Source organism: Medicago truncatula, chromosome 1, assembly GCF_003473485.1.
Source record: "Medicago truncatula cultivar Jemalong A17 chromosome 1, MtrunA17r5.0-ANR, whole genome shotgun sequence".
NCBI classification, from domain to species: Eukaryota; Viridiplantae; Streptophyta; class Magnoliopsida; order Fabales; family Fabaceae; genus Medicago; species Medicago truncatula.
The window spans coordinates 32151478-32168044 of NC_053042.1; the positions used below are offsets into that span (position 1 = coordinate 32151478).

At 34.8% G+C, this 16567-nt stretch overlaps 2 protein-coding genes across 2 annotated transcripts; both read left to right on the forward strand.

The window, feature by feature from the left end:
• Window positions 1–1165: 1165 nt before the first annotated feature.
• Window positions 1166–2270, forward strand: LOC11429555 (pentatricopeptide repeat-containing protein At1g12775, mitochondrial). The gene is made up of 2 exons (XM_003590426.1): window positions 1166–1538; window positions 1627–2270. Exons 1-2 carry the CDS (start codon window positions 1166–1168, stop codon window positions 2268–2270), a joined length of 1017 nt encoding a protein of 338 aa, XP_003590474.1.
• Window positions 2271–8966: 6696 nt separating this feature from the next.
• LOC11431261 (pentatricopeptide repeat-containing protein At1g12620) lies at window positions 8967–9965 on the forward strand. Its single transcript, XM_024775013.1, has 2 exons — window positions 8967–9406; window positions 9503–9965. Exons 1-2 carry the CDS (start codon window positions 8967–8969, stop codon window positions 9963–9965), a joined length of 903 nt encoding a protein of 300 aa, XP_024630781.1.
• The last annotated feature ends 6602 nt before the right edge of the window (window positions 9966–16567 follow it).

Below are 16567 nucleotides of genomic sequence, written 5' to 3' on the forward strand. Positions count from 1 at the left end.
TACTGTGAGAACAATCTGTCATAACCCTCATCACGCAGTTTAGCCACTGAAAGCAAATTCAATCGGATGTCTGGAACATAATTCACATCCTTGAGAGTTAACTTTGTACCATTAGACATCTTCCATTTAACTTCCCCAAGACCAACAGACTTTAACTCACGTTCATAAGCCAACTTCACATCAGCAAATTAACCTAAAGTATACAAGCGAAAATTGTTATGTGTTGAAGGTTCTTTAGGAGTTTTGTGCTTCTATAAAACAATGGTGGGAACAAAATTCCCCATATGGTCTTTACTACTTGACAGAATTCCAACGCGAGTAAACCTTGCAATTCGTAACGTGTTGCATCCGGACTCTTCGAAAAATTGTGTGATGTGTGTGTGATACAAAAGAGGAATCCGGGAAACATCTTTGACATCTTTTACTTCAAGTTATCTAAAATTACACGCTTTTATTAATGTCACTTTAAATTTGAGTTCTATAATTCAATTATCTTTTTTATTTTCAACTAAAATTGAAAATAAATCGAATCAACTCGAAAATAGTTTAAAATTTATTTTAGTAATTAATTCGTTGGACTTAGTTCATAGATCACATGAGTTGAACTTGAATGGAAAATTAAACTATTTAAATAAAAGTGTCTCCTTCAAAAAAAAAAATGAATAGAACTTGTGTATAGCTCAACTCAATTGATTCATGAGCCGATTATATACATATACATCTACAATTTTCCTTTTCAAGTTGTTACTTTACCTCATCTGTTTCTGTAATACTGCCAAGAGCAACTTTAGCGGAAGTTGTATAGATACATGGATGTTTTGAATGTCCTTAGAGCGTTGGTTAAAAGAACAAAAATAAAAATATTATTTTGAAAGGTGAAAATGATGATTTTTTTTTTTTTTTGAAATGAAATAATATGAATTTTTTGAGCAAGGAATAATATGAATTTAACTTTTTGAAAATTTAAAAATTCTAATTTCCACCGCAAAACTAATACTTTTAGTTTTGTTTTTCTTAATAGATTATGACAGACATTGTTTTTTTTTTAGGGTTACCATTATGGTGCTTGTAATCTATTTTCTTCCTTTCGTAAGTAAACAAAAACAAATAAAAAAACAACCGGCGGCGAACATAGAATTTGGTTTTGTTCTGCGTCTGTGCAACAATGTTGTTCTCAATTTTAAGATCATATGGTACTGCTGTTATTCTCAACAACAACAACAACAAGAACAAGTTTCCTTCTCTAACTCGTTTTATTTCATCATCAATAGTATATCCTGACTTTGATTATGATCCGCTGTTGATCGAATTGGATGCTCTTGATGTGTACTATGACTTGAACTATAATGGTGTCACTTCCATATCCGATTATAACCGTGTTTTCTCTACCCTTACTAGAATAGGGGCTTTCCCCACTGTTTTGAAGTTAATCAAAGAATTGGAAAAACCATTCGGAATCAAGGAACTTTGTCATAGACCTATTGTTTTCCCAGACGTTCATACTTGGGATATCCTCATCGAATGCCACAGTAAACGAGGTAACATCTTCAGCTTTCTCTCTATTCAATAAAATCATCGACACCGGTTATCATCCTACTACACAAAATTTGAATCATCTTCTACGAGGTTTTCGTGACAAACATGAGATTCATAATGCATTGCTCTTTTACAATGGTATCATACTTAAAAAGGGTTTTCAGTTGAACGATGAAAGTTATTATATTCTAAGCAATGGATTATGTGAGATAGGAGAAACTCAAACAGCAATCCAGTTGTTGAGAAAGGCACTAGAGATTGACAAGAAACCAAAATATCGCATTTCTAATTTCATGTGGTGTTATAATTCAATTATATTCAGACTCTGCAAAGATAGACTTGTTAACCAAGCCTATGAATTATATTCTGAAATGATTTATGTTAACAACATCAAGCCTGGTTGTCACACATATAGACATCTAATCTATGGTTATTGCATCCTCGGTCAATTTAAAGAAGCACTTCGCTTCTTTATTGAATTCGAGGCATCAAAAACCTTGTCTCCAACCCATCCTACTTTAGTTACCGAAGGAGAGGTGAGATCTGCTAAAAGTGTAGCAGCTATGATGATAAAAGGTGGTGTCAAACCTAACGTTGCTAGTTACCACTCAGTTATTGATGGACTATACAAAAGCCAAGGTGGATCAAGAAGTGTTGTCATGGATAAGATTGCACAAAAGGTCGAAACGTTGCTACTTTCCAAACCTAGCATGCTTACTGTTAATTATGATTGAACAACAAACAAACTATTTAAAGTGGGCGTGTTTGGTGAAACATCCAAAGACAAGTTGGTTGCATTCTAGTTGATGATGCTGAAACAATAAGGAGTCTCTCTCTGTGTGTGTGTGTGTAAGATATATGGCAATAAGGATGTCACAAAAGAACTTGTTTGTGAAATGTACATTAATTAAATGCTTTCTAGTTTTCTAGTTAAATGACCATGTTTTTGCTTTTGCTTTTGCTTTTAGTTTTAGTTTCACTTCTATTCTATAGGTAATCAGCTGCCAAGTGAGTGGATAACAATTGTGTTTAATGTATTCTAATTTTAATAATGTCTGAATTTGGGCAATATATATGTATGTCCTTCAAACAGATAGGAGGTATCCATGTTTCTTGTTTTATGCTCTTTGATTATATAAATATGCCTATGTTGTCTCTCCTTGTGACATTTTCTTGAAAGCCTGAATCAGTTATAGCATTGTAGTCTGCAATGGAGTTGACATGTTTCTCCTATGTGCATATTCATAATTGAGATGTGATGTTCAGAATTTTCTCAATTTTTTCGGGACAATAGTTACAGCCATATAACTTTTTCCACATTTCTTTTGACTATGTGCTGGAAGGACAGCACAATATTATGAAACCTTAATCGGGGCTTCATGCATTAAAATCTGGCAAGGAACAAAAATTATATTTGACCTACGTAGCACCAACAGTCCAACACTTCAAATCGAAGGAGTGTCTGATATCCAACATCGACACATACAATTACATTCAATTTTTTTTTCTATGCCGTTAATTGCTTCAACTTTCGTAATTTATTATTGGAGTTTACGTGTTAGTGTCGTGTTTGTTTCTGTATCAATGCTTCATAGTGTTTGACCAACATGATTTCCTTGAAATAGGGACTTTTGTAATCTGTTTCCCATCTTAAGTTACTAGTAGGGAAGCAAACTTAATATTTTCATGCAAAGAATCTAGTGTTCGCAATCACCGGTATGAGCTTGCTTTTGTGATTATTTTACTCCTAAGCCATTTCAGTAGTTTGTGCGTCTATAGTTACACTTTAGAACAACCAAAATTTTCATCAAAACATGAGTTTTATGGTAAAATTTAGCACAATGTATTCTGCCGAAATTTGAAGGTATAGTATTTCCTCAGTAACTCAAATTGGGATTTTCAATCGATACAAAAATAGTTTGTGGGATATGATAGAACATCTCCAATAGTTGTATAAGGATTTTGTGAAACCAGTTATCTACAAATTCATACATACATGTTTGGCGATTCTTTTGGGAAAATTTTCACTGAGAATGATATATAGTAAGGAGTGGCTATGCAGTAACCTGTCAAACATATAGCAAGGAGCGGCTGTGTACTTGAAAGTCATTATAGTATTTACATACTTGGAAGTCATTACACTTATAATTAAACCATTGATGTTTAAATAAATGAAATGTTAATATTGTATCTTAAAATGGAGATAGTTTTCTTAAGTGGCTATTTTTGTATTCCATATTTTTTTTTAAAAGTTGTATCCTAAATTTAGCTTTTAACAATAAGTTTCTTTTTAAAAAACAATACAACAATTTTTTTTTTCATAATCAAAAATCAATTTTTAGCCTTATTTCAGTTAAACATACATTCATTAACAAATTCATACACTATAAATCATTACACTACGAATACACTTATAAAATTATATCATGTTTGATTAACGAAGGTTACATGGGATATATATAGTAAGATTGTTGTTTGATACCATATTCAGAAACAACGTCACTGACTATGTCTTTCTTGAAAGTAGATATAAAGGGTTCCAAAAAGGAGGGTGAAATCTACTGAAAGAGAAATTGTTGATGTTTCTAGATATGGGTTATTGCAACTTCGTATATTAAAGTTGTAGTTAGGTGGACAAAACCTTAAAACGCAGTTTCGGAAACATTTTTTCCAATTTGAGGTCATTTGCCACATAATTAATTTTCAAACATCATGTGCATTGGTTTAATCCCGATTATGTTGTTCATGTTTTTTTGTAGAACGGGTGTCCATTGTCTCCCCCCATGTGTGGAGTGGAAACAATACGAAAAATCGAAAATGAAGCCGAGGCATGAGATAATACATTTGTTGAGAGGCAATTTATGTTTCAAGAACTCATGAAAATTGAAAAAGGAGAACGACCACCACACAAAGCAATAAAAAGGACAATCCTATTTTGGTGGATAGTGAAAATGAACAAGCATTTTCACTATCAGAAATGATAACTGAACATATTTTTATTGACAGACACAATAAAGACACCATGGGTAATTGTGTCATTTCAACTTTAGTTAGAAGTGCATGTCATTTTCTCTCTTCTTCTTCCTCCTTTAACTGTAAGTTCTCCCTTCTCTCTCTAACTTCTTTTCTCCTCACCACCTTCCTTTCACCTAAAACAGATCTGCAACATTAAACCCACTGCACAGACCGACATGAAAATATAATCGGAGAAAAGACTTTGGATCTGAGGCTACCGAAGCGAAGTAACGATCGAATCTGAGGCGATGGGGAACGTCCGGATCTGAGACGACCTAAGATCCGGCCACCGGACGCGTCCTAATTTATGGTGGACGGTGGCGGTTGTGATGGTGTTGTTACATTCGAGGCATGTCAGTTACAAGGAGAGAGAGGACAAGGAGCGATGGTTGAAGTGACGCGTCTCCGGTGGTGGGTGGCCGACGTAGGAAGTCCGGCGGATATCCGATGAACAGAAGCCTTTGAGAGTGAAGTCATGGCGTAAGAGAGAGAAGTCAGTTTTCTTAAAAAGAAGAGAGAGAACTCAATTGTTGAAGGAGAAAGAAGAAAAGGAAATAAAAAAATAATAATAGATGTATTGAACAACAATGCAATAGTACGGTGCCATGTATGCATAGTTTTAAAACTCGGCTCGGTCATTGACTCGGCGGGGGTACTGGGTCAATGGGTCAATGGTCGAACCACTGAGTCATTGGTCGAACCGCATGACTGAATCGGAACCACTCGGATGACTCGGTTAGATAACTCGGTCCTTAGATTAAATTTATATAGTTATTTAACCGGATTAACTCGGATTGAATCGGTGACTCGGTCACTTTAGAAACTAAAATAATTAATGAGTGTTTTTTTTAAAGAGTACAGTTATATTTGTTTGCATGAAATAAATTTTGTTTTGCATATCAATTAATATTAATATTAATATAATCTATAGATTTCCTAAAAAAACATACAATGTGTATTTTTTTTAGTGGATAGATGATATTATTATTATTAGTTTTTGAAAGAATATTATTATTATTATTATATGTTAGTGGCACGTGTATATAGAAAGAAAAAGAAGATATTTGTGTGCTGAATTAACAAAAGCAAATGGGCTTTTGGCTCATGGTTGTATGCTGACCCGAAAACAACAACATGAAGGATTAGGTCTTGCAGTGCCGCCGTTCTCTCTTCTTCCCATCCATCTCACATACTTATTACTCATTTTTTAAGTTTCTGTTATTAAATTTCTACCCATCTCATCACCTCTTTAATATTTTGGATTGAGTTGCTTCCATTAAATTTGATGTTATCAAACAAATTCACACGACTGCTTCAGATCTACTGCTGCACTGCTCTTCATTGTCTCCCTTTCTTCTATTTTTCAGTTTTTTTTATTTTTAAATCAAGACTGATGCATTGACCCGGTCCGGTTCACCAAACCGGCCGAGTCACCGATTTTGACCGGTTTTGGCCGAGTCACACCGGTTCTCACCGGGTTGAATGCATGTCCGATCCATCATGTAGCTCGAACCGGCCACACCACCGATTCACGGTCGGACCGGTTCGACCGGCCGGTCCGGTCCGGTTTTTAAAACTATGCATGTATGTGTTCTATACTTTGTGTCCACTTATCATTCCTCTAAGAATATATAGCATATGACTTGTATAATAAATGACTTTTTTGTATGTGGTTCTTAGTGCAACGACGTTTTTTTTTAAATGACTTATTTTTTATTCCGCAATTTAAATGTATACAATGGAATAGAATATATTAAACACATAATTACTCTATTATCGATATTTTTAATTTGATCATGTACCGTTCTTTTTCTCGTCAGTCATACCTTCTTCATCTTATCCATGTTTCTTTCTTCTTCTATGTTTTCATTTTGTCCTTGCTTGTTCATATTGTGTTTTCTTGTGTTCTATTTTGTTGCTTCTAATTCTAATTAAAATGAAAAAAAGAAAAAAAAATTAAACTGGTCGTATTTATATTTAATTCATGTTTTGTTAAAAAATTCTAATTTTTTTTTTAGAGATTCTTATAATTTTATCAACTTTTCTGCAAAATTTTATTCAAAAATATGAATTCTACATATGAATTTACTTTAAAGGAGGGACCAACAGTAAAGATGAACAACTTTTGAAGGACTAAAAGTTAAAGAAATTTTTTAGAGGGACAAAACTAAAAATTGATATATTTATAAAGAACAATAATATATTTAACCCTTTAGTAAAATTATCATGTTTTTATACCCCACTTTTGAGACCCTCTTGCTTATGGATGCCATGTTATGTTTCATCATAGTTTCAATTGTTCACTTTTTAAATGGTTGAACAGTGATGCAATTTTTTAAAATGTAAATAAATTATTTAAATAAATTTTAATATACATATAAAATAGCAAAATATATATATATGAGCAAATCGATACGATGAAATAAATATACTATTAAAAATGGAATGAAAAATTTATAATTGATTTTATTTCATCCACTTTCAAATAATGGAATGACAAATTTGCTTTACTCCATCATAAAATAACCATACAATGGAATGAAATTTTTATTTCATTCCGCTTCATTCCACTCTGTTTTATTTCTCTCTGCTACAATATGTTTCATCAATTCAAATTTCGTTCTACTCCATCATAAAAAAAAATAAAAAAAAAAGTGTATTTCGTTTGTCAATTGTCCCTCTCAAATGATCAAATCATCAAAGAGACGAACTTATTTCAATGTTGCCAAAATTTTAAACCAACTTAATACTTTTAAAACATAAAACAACATAACAACTTAAATAAAAATAAGTACCAAACATGCAATTAAACTTCCCTAGAAAAAATGCAATTAAGCTCAATAATTCACCAAACACAACAAAAAAAAAAATGGCAAACACATACTCCCTCTTTACTAATTATAAATAAATTTGACTTTTTAGATTCATTTTATTAATGATGTATGTGGGTCATATTATGGACCACATACATCATTAATTGAATGAACCTAAAAATTAAATTTGCTTATAATTAACAACCAAAGGGAGTAATATTATTGATTTTTTTTATTATATTTTTTGGTTAAGACTATTATTGATTTTTTTTTACTGCCTAAACGCATACTATTCTGAGCACTAGGGTTCCTTGGAAAACAAATATTAAGAATAAACTAGAATTTTTACCCGTGCTACCACCCGGGTCATAAACAAAGGAGAAGGTAATATGTTGCAATATGGGACCCGTTGGTTTTTGAAAAAAAATCTATTTTTGTTAACTAAAAAATCACAAAGTCGTCCATGATATATTGTGACTTCCGTTCAAATCAAAAGTTACAGGTACTTCAGTTCAAATCAAAATCGAAAAAAGAAAAGAAAAGAAAAGAAAATACAAATTAGTAAGAACAATAAATATCAAAGAAAAATAAACGGTTCAATTTCTCCAATTTAACAGCAAATGATCTGCTACCATTAGAGAAGCATATCTAGCATTACCTCAACCCGCCACTGAGTTCAACGACACAGATGAAAAGGTGGAGGGACAGATTTCCGATGAGAAAATGGTGAGTTGCTCGTTGCTGAGAAATTATTGTAGAAGCAAATGAAAGAATATTAGTAGGAAGAGAGAGACTACAGAGTGGTGAGTGATGAGGAAGAAGAGGGATAATTCGTTTTTAGCTGGAACCGTAATATTAAAAGCTGAGGAATTTCAATGCATTCTAAAAGTCTGATATCATGGAACCGTCCAATTATTCAGTAAAGAATGCACTAAATGCTGCATGAAAATAGGAAGGGACACAACAATAGCTAGGCTAATTGCTAATTTCGAAATACACAAAATAAGGAGTGAATGAGGGAGAAATTGAATTTCAAATAGCATATATGGGTCAAATTTTTGCTTTGAAAATATCATTGTTATTAATAACATATATTGGTAAATGCTAGTAGGTTTGTTCCAATAAAATAATTTGAAATTTAAATTTCCAAACACTTTAGGGCCAAATTTTTTTAGGGTTATCTCACTTAGCATTTAATGCTGCAATTTTGGAGCCAAATTTCTAAGGTTAAGTTGTTGCAACCTAATAAGATAAGATTAAAGAGTAACGGATTTTGAAACCCTAAGATCGCTTGTGAAGAAAGTGTTCCTGATATAAAAAACAAAAAACAATCGGTGTCTGACATAGATTTTGCTGCGCAACAATGTTGTCAATGTTGAGAAGATATATGTTGGTAGTACAGTTTCTGTTTCTTCTATTATTCCCAACAAGTTTACTCCTCGTACTCGTTTTGTTTCGTCCTTCGCCTCTGCGTACGCCTCCCAACTAGCTTCTTATCCTAACACAATTTGGAGCGGTCCTTTGCCTGTGACTTATCCTCGGGAATCATCGCATACTTGCTCATGTGCTGTTTTATGTTTCAATATCATGCTCTCTAACGGTATGGCTCCCATATCCAATTATAACTTTGTTTTAGAATCCCTTGTTAAAGTTGGGTCTTACCCCACTGTTTTTTCCCTTTTTAATAAATTGGATGAGTCTACCCAAGACATTCACACTTGGGCTATCCTCATCAAATGTCATTCTGTCGATGGTAACATGTCTTCAGCTATCTCTCTTTTCCATAAGATCATCGACACCGGTCATCATCCTACTGCTGGTACTTTGTATTCTCTTTTATATGGTTTTTGTGATAGACATCAGATTCACAAGGCAATGCACTTTTACAATTACATCATACTTAAAAAGGGTTTTCAGTTGGACCATAAGTGTTATCTTGTTCTAATCAAAGGATTATGTAAGATAGGAGAAACGCACACAGCAATACAGTTGTTGAGGCGTGCACTCCAGACTGATGAGGAAGGTGACTTTACTCTCCTGCGGTGTTATAATTAAATCATATACAGGCTCTGCAAAGATAGACTTGTAAACCAAGCCTATGATTTGTATTCTGAAATGATTCATGTTAACAACATCAGCCCTGATTCTTGCACATATAGTCATCTAGTCTATGGTTATTGCATCCTCGGTCAATTTAAACAGGCAATTGACTTCTTTATAGAATTGGAGGCATTAAGAACCGGCTCACCAACCCACCCTCCTACTTTAGTTACCGCCGAACGAGACGTGAAATCTGCTATCGGTCAATTTAAAGAAGCACTTGACTTATTAATAATAGAATTGGAGGCATCAAGAACCGCGGCCTCTCCAACCCCTCCTACTTTAGTTACCGAACGAGATGTGAAATCTGCTAGAAGTGTGGCAGCTGTGATGATAAAAGGTGGTGTCAAACCTAATGTTGCTTGTTATCGCTCAGTTTATGATGGACTATACAAAGGCCAAGGTGGATCAAAAAGCAACCTTATGAATAAGATTGAAAAAAAGGTCAAAAAACTGCTACTTTCCGTACCTTACGAGTTTAACGGTATTTCTTATGATTGAACTACAACAAACTATTTATAGTGGGATTGTTTGGTAAAACATCGAAAGACAAGTTGGTTGTGTTCCAGTTGATGATGATGGTGAAACAATAATAAAGAGTCTCTCTCTCTCATGTGTAAGATATATGGCAACAAGGATGGCACAAAAGAACTTGTTTGTGCAATGTAGATTACATGCTTTCTAGTTTGCTAATTTAAGGACTTTGTTTTTGCTTTTAATTGCACTTCTATTCATTAGCTGATTAGTCTCCCAGTGAGTGGACAATAATTGTGTTTAATTTATTTTTAATAATGTCTGGATGTGATAGGAGATACTCATGTTTCTTGTTTTATGCTCTTTGATTATATAAATATGCCTATGATTGTTTGTGACATTTTCTTGAAAGTCTGAATCAATTATAGCATTGTAGTCTGCAATGAGCTTATACATTTCTCCTATACATGCTCAAAACTGAGATGAGATGTTCAGTATTTTCTCAATTACTTTAGGATAATAGTTTTAGCAATATAATGCTCTCCACAATATTACGAACCTTAATTGGGTGTTCATGCATTGAAATCTGGCGAGGAACAAAAATTATACTTGATCTATGTAGCACCGACACTTCAAGTTGAAGGCGTGTCCAATGCCTGACACTCACAAGTAATTACATCTAATTACTGCTATTTTCACAATTTATAATTGGTGTTTACGTGCCAGTGTCAATGCTTCATAGCATTTGACCACAAAGATTGCCTTTAAATAGGGACTTTGTAGTTACTTTCCCATCAGAAGTTCTAGTCGTGAAGCAAACTTAATATTTTCATGCAAAAATTCAGTGTTGGATAGCAAACTCACAATCACGGTATGACCTTTTGTGCATCTAGTTACATTTACACATTAGAACAACCAAAATTTTCATCAAAACATGAGTTTTATGGTAAAATTTTACCACAATGTATTGTGCTAAAATTTAAAGGTATGGTATTTTCCTCATTAACTCAAATTGGATTTTTAATCGATGCAAGATTAGTTTGTGAATAGGAACATTCAGTTACATCTCCAGTAGTTGTAGAAGGGATGTTGCGAAACCAGTTATCTAGAAATTTGTTCTTGGTGCTGTCCTTGATCGTATTTGGTCACCTCAAAATGAGTTTGCCTTTGATAACAAAACTCATACCAGTGGCAGCATAATTTGGCAAGTGGAGAGTAAATTTGGTCAATGAGATCCACGTTACTATGGTGGAATGCACTCCTATAAGCCCTCAACTAGCAGTCCATAAGGTGAATCAATTTTTTGGTTGCAGACCGGCCCTAGATGGAATGATTAAAATTAATTGTGATGCTTTTGTGTCTTGTAAGGAGTTCCGGTAGCATGTGGAGGCATTGCTAGAGTCTAGAGATGCAAATGGTTGTTTCCTCTATTCAAGCAGAACTCTGGGTTATTGCTTGCTGTCAGTGTCATTAACAATTGATGTGTTCAGTCCCACGATTGATTTGGGATTGTTCAAAGAATTGAAGAGAGGACAAAAAGTTCTGATACCTCTCATATTAACTATGTTCTTAGAGAGGCTGACGAAATTGCAGATAGTCTTGCAAAGTTTGGCCTTTCTCTAACTTGTAGATTTTTTTAATTATGTTACTGCCTTTAGTTCGAACTCCCTCATCGGGGATGCTCATCATGTAACTTTGCTGCCTGAGAGGATTTTAATCTAGTTTTTCTGTGGTTGGGGCTCGTCCCCCTCTCACTCACCAACAAAAGAATTGACAATGTAGCTGGAAATTTTTGAGAGTGGTGAAAATTATGTACCAATAAGGTAATAATGTCGTAGACTAAATAACAGGAATATTGATGCCGGCGTTGTTCATATAAAGGTGTATTGGAACTTTGTGCATTAATGCATGTTGTTGTATTCCTAAACTGTTAAACACAGGTAAGGCTATATGGAGGGTATTTTCAAAGTCTTGATAAAGTTCTGATGCAATATGTATGATCGGTATGCTAGAAGTTAAAGATAAGAGCATATACATTTGTAAGAATTGGGAAGAATACGTGACGTTATAGACCAAAATTAGAACATGAAAAATCAATGTTACATACCAATGACTAAGTGTGGGATACTAAGTGGTGTCGGCTAAATAGATCAAACGACATATATTATTTTATCATGAACAATATTGTATTTCTATTGTTGAGAAATGACTCAAAATTGTGATGATGTGAAAGCTGAAAATTGTGGTGCGATTTTCAGAGGCGTGGCGCGATTTTGCTTGCAGAATGGATGGTTTCTGCTGAAGCAAATCATGGCGCAATTTTGTGCAGCGTGACACGATTTCTGGATAAGGCCGTTGTACCTTGGGTCGTACACAATGAACAGTGGCGCGATTTTGGCTCGCGCGGCACGATTTTGACAGATTTGTCACACTATTAAGCACTCTATGACCCATTTGTTAAAAAGTTTGGTGAATCTCATGAAAACCAAAGGAGGGAACTTTTAGGGTATGTAGATACTAAAGGTTGAGGGTCTTTGGGTGAGGTTCAAAGCTTCAAAATGTGAATCTTGGAGAACCAAAAGAGGGGGCTCTTGGGAAAAGGGTTGGTGCCTTTTGGGAAGATTCATAAGGTTGGGAAACACATGAGTGGAGAGTCATTTGTGAGCAACTTGGGTGAGTCTTGTGAAACCAAAAGAGAATATCCTTAGTGAAATCAAAGGCTATGGGTTGGTTCTCTTTTAGGGGTTAGATTCTAGAGTTGGAAAACAATTGTAAACACCTTGGGAGAGTGAAAATTCTTGAGTGTCTTGTATCTCTTTGTAAGAACTCATTATAGTGGATTGGAGAGATCAATCTCTCCTCCAGAGTAGGTCATTGTTGGACCGAACTGGGTGAACATTTCTTGGTGTTGTTATCTTTTCTCTACTCTCTTTATCTTGTTTATCATTTTGTTAGATTGTGGTTTTTGCTATTCACTTGGTTTCTAAATTAGATCTAGATTGTTGTTGTTGCTTGAGGTTATTTACATTTGGTTATTGGTTGTCATTGATACTTGCTCCACGAATCTAAATTTCATTGATGTGAGGTTTGGAATTTGAGACCGAATTCACAACAATTGGCGCCCACCGTGGAGCAAGGGGAGAAGTTTGTCAAGTGTGCACCATGGGTACCAAAGGTTACATCTTGGAGGTGGAAACAAGCATGGTTCAATGAAAGTGTATGGAAGCATTGAAGGTTGAGACGGTGATGTTGGTCAACCTAGCACAATCAAAGAAGGTTAAGTGTGAAGAGAGGAGGTCATGATGATGGCGGTGATGTGTGTGTTCCCAATGGGTAAGTTCAGCTTGAAGAGGCGGTGTGAATAATACTCGTGATCAACCTTTGAGGTGGAGTGGCAAGGTGAAAGCATAGTGTGTGTACACATTTGGAAGTTGAGGTAGAGAAAGCTCAACTAGAGGTGGAGTTAGTGACACCGGGAATGGTACGACTATGGAGGTATTGGGTGTTATGCTCTATTTGTGAGCATGTGAATTCTCCATGAGGACGGAAAGCATTCCGTGGTTTGAAGAATGTTTAGCATGGCTTGTGGGATTACCGGAAAAGACCAATGGTAACCCAACTGTTCTGCTATTTGAATGCTTAAAAAGTTGTTAATCATTGAACCATGTAGTTGCATGGCCACTAAACAAGGTTACTTTATAGGTTGCAAAATAATTGCATGAGTTTATATAACATCTTATACATATGTTAGAGGATTTGAAAAAATGAATTCTTTGTTATGATTATCCATGATTTTTATCTTGTAAATCCTGGATAGCAGCACGGAGTGGCCGACACCAAAACTGGGATAGTGTGTTAAAGCATATGAACCAATGCTAAAATCTTAAAACGCTTATCTCAATCACCTATAGGAAAATATTGCTGAAGCATATAGTACAGATGTATAATCACCTCTTCATTAGCCACATTTGATTTTTCCTCTACCATGGGTAAAGCTTCCGAAGATAGTAAATCTGATTTGTTCTGTATAAAGTGGCTGTAGAGCTCAGTTTGTTGTATCAGAAAATTAAGCCTTTGCTACAGTCTCTTAGCTTCACGAAGCTCCTGATCACGTCTCAAAGCTTCAGCAGCTTCTTTCTCCTCTCTTTTCCTCACTTCGGTCTGTAACGAATGAAAGTGGGAAGTAATAACTAACTTAAGCCAATTGTAAAAATGACTGTACACATGTGTGACATTTTCACATTCAAGAAATAAATCTAAGAACAAATTATGAGATATGCAGGTCTACCAAGGGTGCAATATATCTACTAAATAGAGCATAATTCTTCTCATTTGAGTCTCCAAAATCATGTAAACTGAACAGCTTATAAAACATAATGGACAAAACTTAGGTACAATTCTCTATGTGCTTTTTGTATGGTTTGGTTCTTAACTAAAAATACATCTTTTTTGGATATAACAAACTTTGAGAAAATTATGGATTTAAGGAAATGAATTTAGTTAAGAATTATACAAAAAACATATAAGAAATTGTACCGAAGTTTTTTCCTTTTCTTTAATACAATAGATTAAAAAAAATAGCAAGAACTATTGCATAAACAGAACCAGTAGAACGGGTTCCACTTGTGTAACATTGGGTATTTTAAGTTATATAACATTGTCCAATCAGGGTGTGCCACGTATGGCACACCCTTTTTAAAAAAAAAATCAATTAAAGGAGAATAAGAGAGAACACGTGACTGAGAGAAGAGTGAAAAATCAAAAACGCATTCCTCTTCTCTTCTCCAGTACGACGAACCCACCACCCACCCACCATCAACTTTTCTCCGCCACCGCCGACACTTCCCTCCGTCGCCGCTGTCCTCTCCGCCAACGGCCATCGTTCCTCTTCACTTTCTCTCCTGCGACACTCTTTTTCAAATTTGATGAATTTGATTTGGAATTAATTTTGAGATTCATTAAGGGATTCATTGAGGGTTGTTATTGTAAAGATCAGTAGACTAATAACAACAAATATCCTTTCAATTGTCTCTTAAGAGGTGGGTTGATTTGTGATTTTTTGAATTGTGACAAAAATAGTGAAAAGAGGGTTACAATGATGTTGGAGAGGGAGATGAGCATCTGTTACAATGGTGCAGAGGGAAGTGAAAAGCAGTTTGTGCATGGTGCACAATTACAATGGTTTATTTTTTGAATTGAGCATCTATTATGAACAATGCTCTTTATGGCTTGAGCATCTGTTATGAGCATCTGTTATGGCTTGAAGCATCTTGGAATAATAAAATATACTCCTTTCTAATGAATCTGTTTAACAAATGTTATTCTTTTCTAAATGATAAACATCCTCAATTATAGTGTGCATATATATGAGGTGCTAAAAATGTTCAATATGATGAAGTGTAATGTTTCAAAGACATCAATGGAAACCAATATCAAATTGGTGAAAGATGAAACAGAGAAAGTTGTTGACAACACAATGTACATGCAGAAAATTGGATCATTGACACAATGTACATGTATTATAAAACAACTCAATATAATTGTTAATATTTAATTCAATATGGATGTGCAATTGAAACAACTCAATAAGCGAAAAAATGCATAAGCGAAAAAAACGCATAAATAGAAACAAACAAATGACAGAGGCTGCTATAACACAATTAGGCTAACAAAATATTGTATATTCCATTCAAAATACAAAGTCAATGTATGGCAGAAGCTGCTATAAAACTACTGCTATAATTCAGCAGGAAAAAAATGGGACAAACCCCAAAAAATACCCACCATGGGGAACTAAAGTTGCTGCTATAACAACTTAGCAGAGGTGTGGCTGCACAATCCTAAGACAGCACACTAACAGGATCCAAAATAACATTACTAAGTGGTTTTAACAGCAAAAACACAGTTCCCATGCTCCAAAAAACCGCGCCTGAACAGCAAAAAACAACATGCAAACGGGAACCCCCAGGCACCTGCAGCGGAACCCCCCAGGTATCAAACCAGAAAACTTAATAACAACAAAAATGCAGCAACGCCAGTGCCCCCTATGCATTCATTCCATTCAAATAGGTTGGCCCCTCTATTTCCTACATTAATAACAACTTAAAAATTAGCATCACGATACTTGTTGAATGTATGAATAGTTCATTATGAATTTGTTTTTGAAATTACCATTAGCATGGTTGTGTAATTGACTTGAGACTCATGTGCTTGTGGGGGCTCATAAGTTGTAGGCGCAAAACAAGATACTCCATCAACCTAAAATGATTATGTCAAATTATTAAGCTAAGATACATGTAAAATTATGGCAGTCACCAAAACAAGTAAAACTAAAACAAGTACTTTAAATAACAACTCATATACCTGTGAACTTTTTTCTTTAGGTGGAGCGCGACTATGCTGTTTTTCCAGACAACTTTTGTGTCGCTTAATTCGCTTTGAACCGGGTTGTACCCTGAACCCCTTTGCTTGCATAAAATCCAAACTCACAACTTCTGGACGAGCACCATTATCACCGTTATTGTCCATAGCTTGTGCCCGAAGTTCAATTATTTTCTTGAACATGTCCTCTACACCATTATCAAGAAACTTGAGCCATTCTTCCTTGGGTGATGCTTCAGTTGCCGCTT

What these genes read in the sequence shown, in the direction of transcription:
- LOC11429555 (XM_003590426.1), top strand. Translation starts at nt 1,166, where the DNA reads ATGTTGTTCTCAATTTTAAGATCATATGGTACTGCTGTTATTCTCAAC. An exon ending in CGAATGCCACAGTAAACGAG is followed by an intron (nt 1,539 to 1,626) that starts GTAACATCTTCA and finishes ATCTTCTACGAG; the next exon opens with GTTTTCGTGACAAACATGAG.
- LOC11431261 (XM_024775013.1), top strand. Translation starts at nt 8,967, where the DNA reads ATGGCTCCCATATCCAATTATAACTTTGTTTTAGAATCCCTTGTTAAA. An exon ending in GGTGACTTTACTCTCCTGCG is followed by an intron (nt 9,407 to 9,502) that starts GTGTTATAATTA and finishes TAACAACATCAG; the next exon opens with CCCTGATTCTTGCACATATA.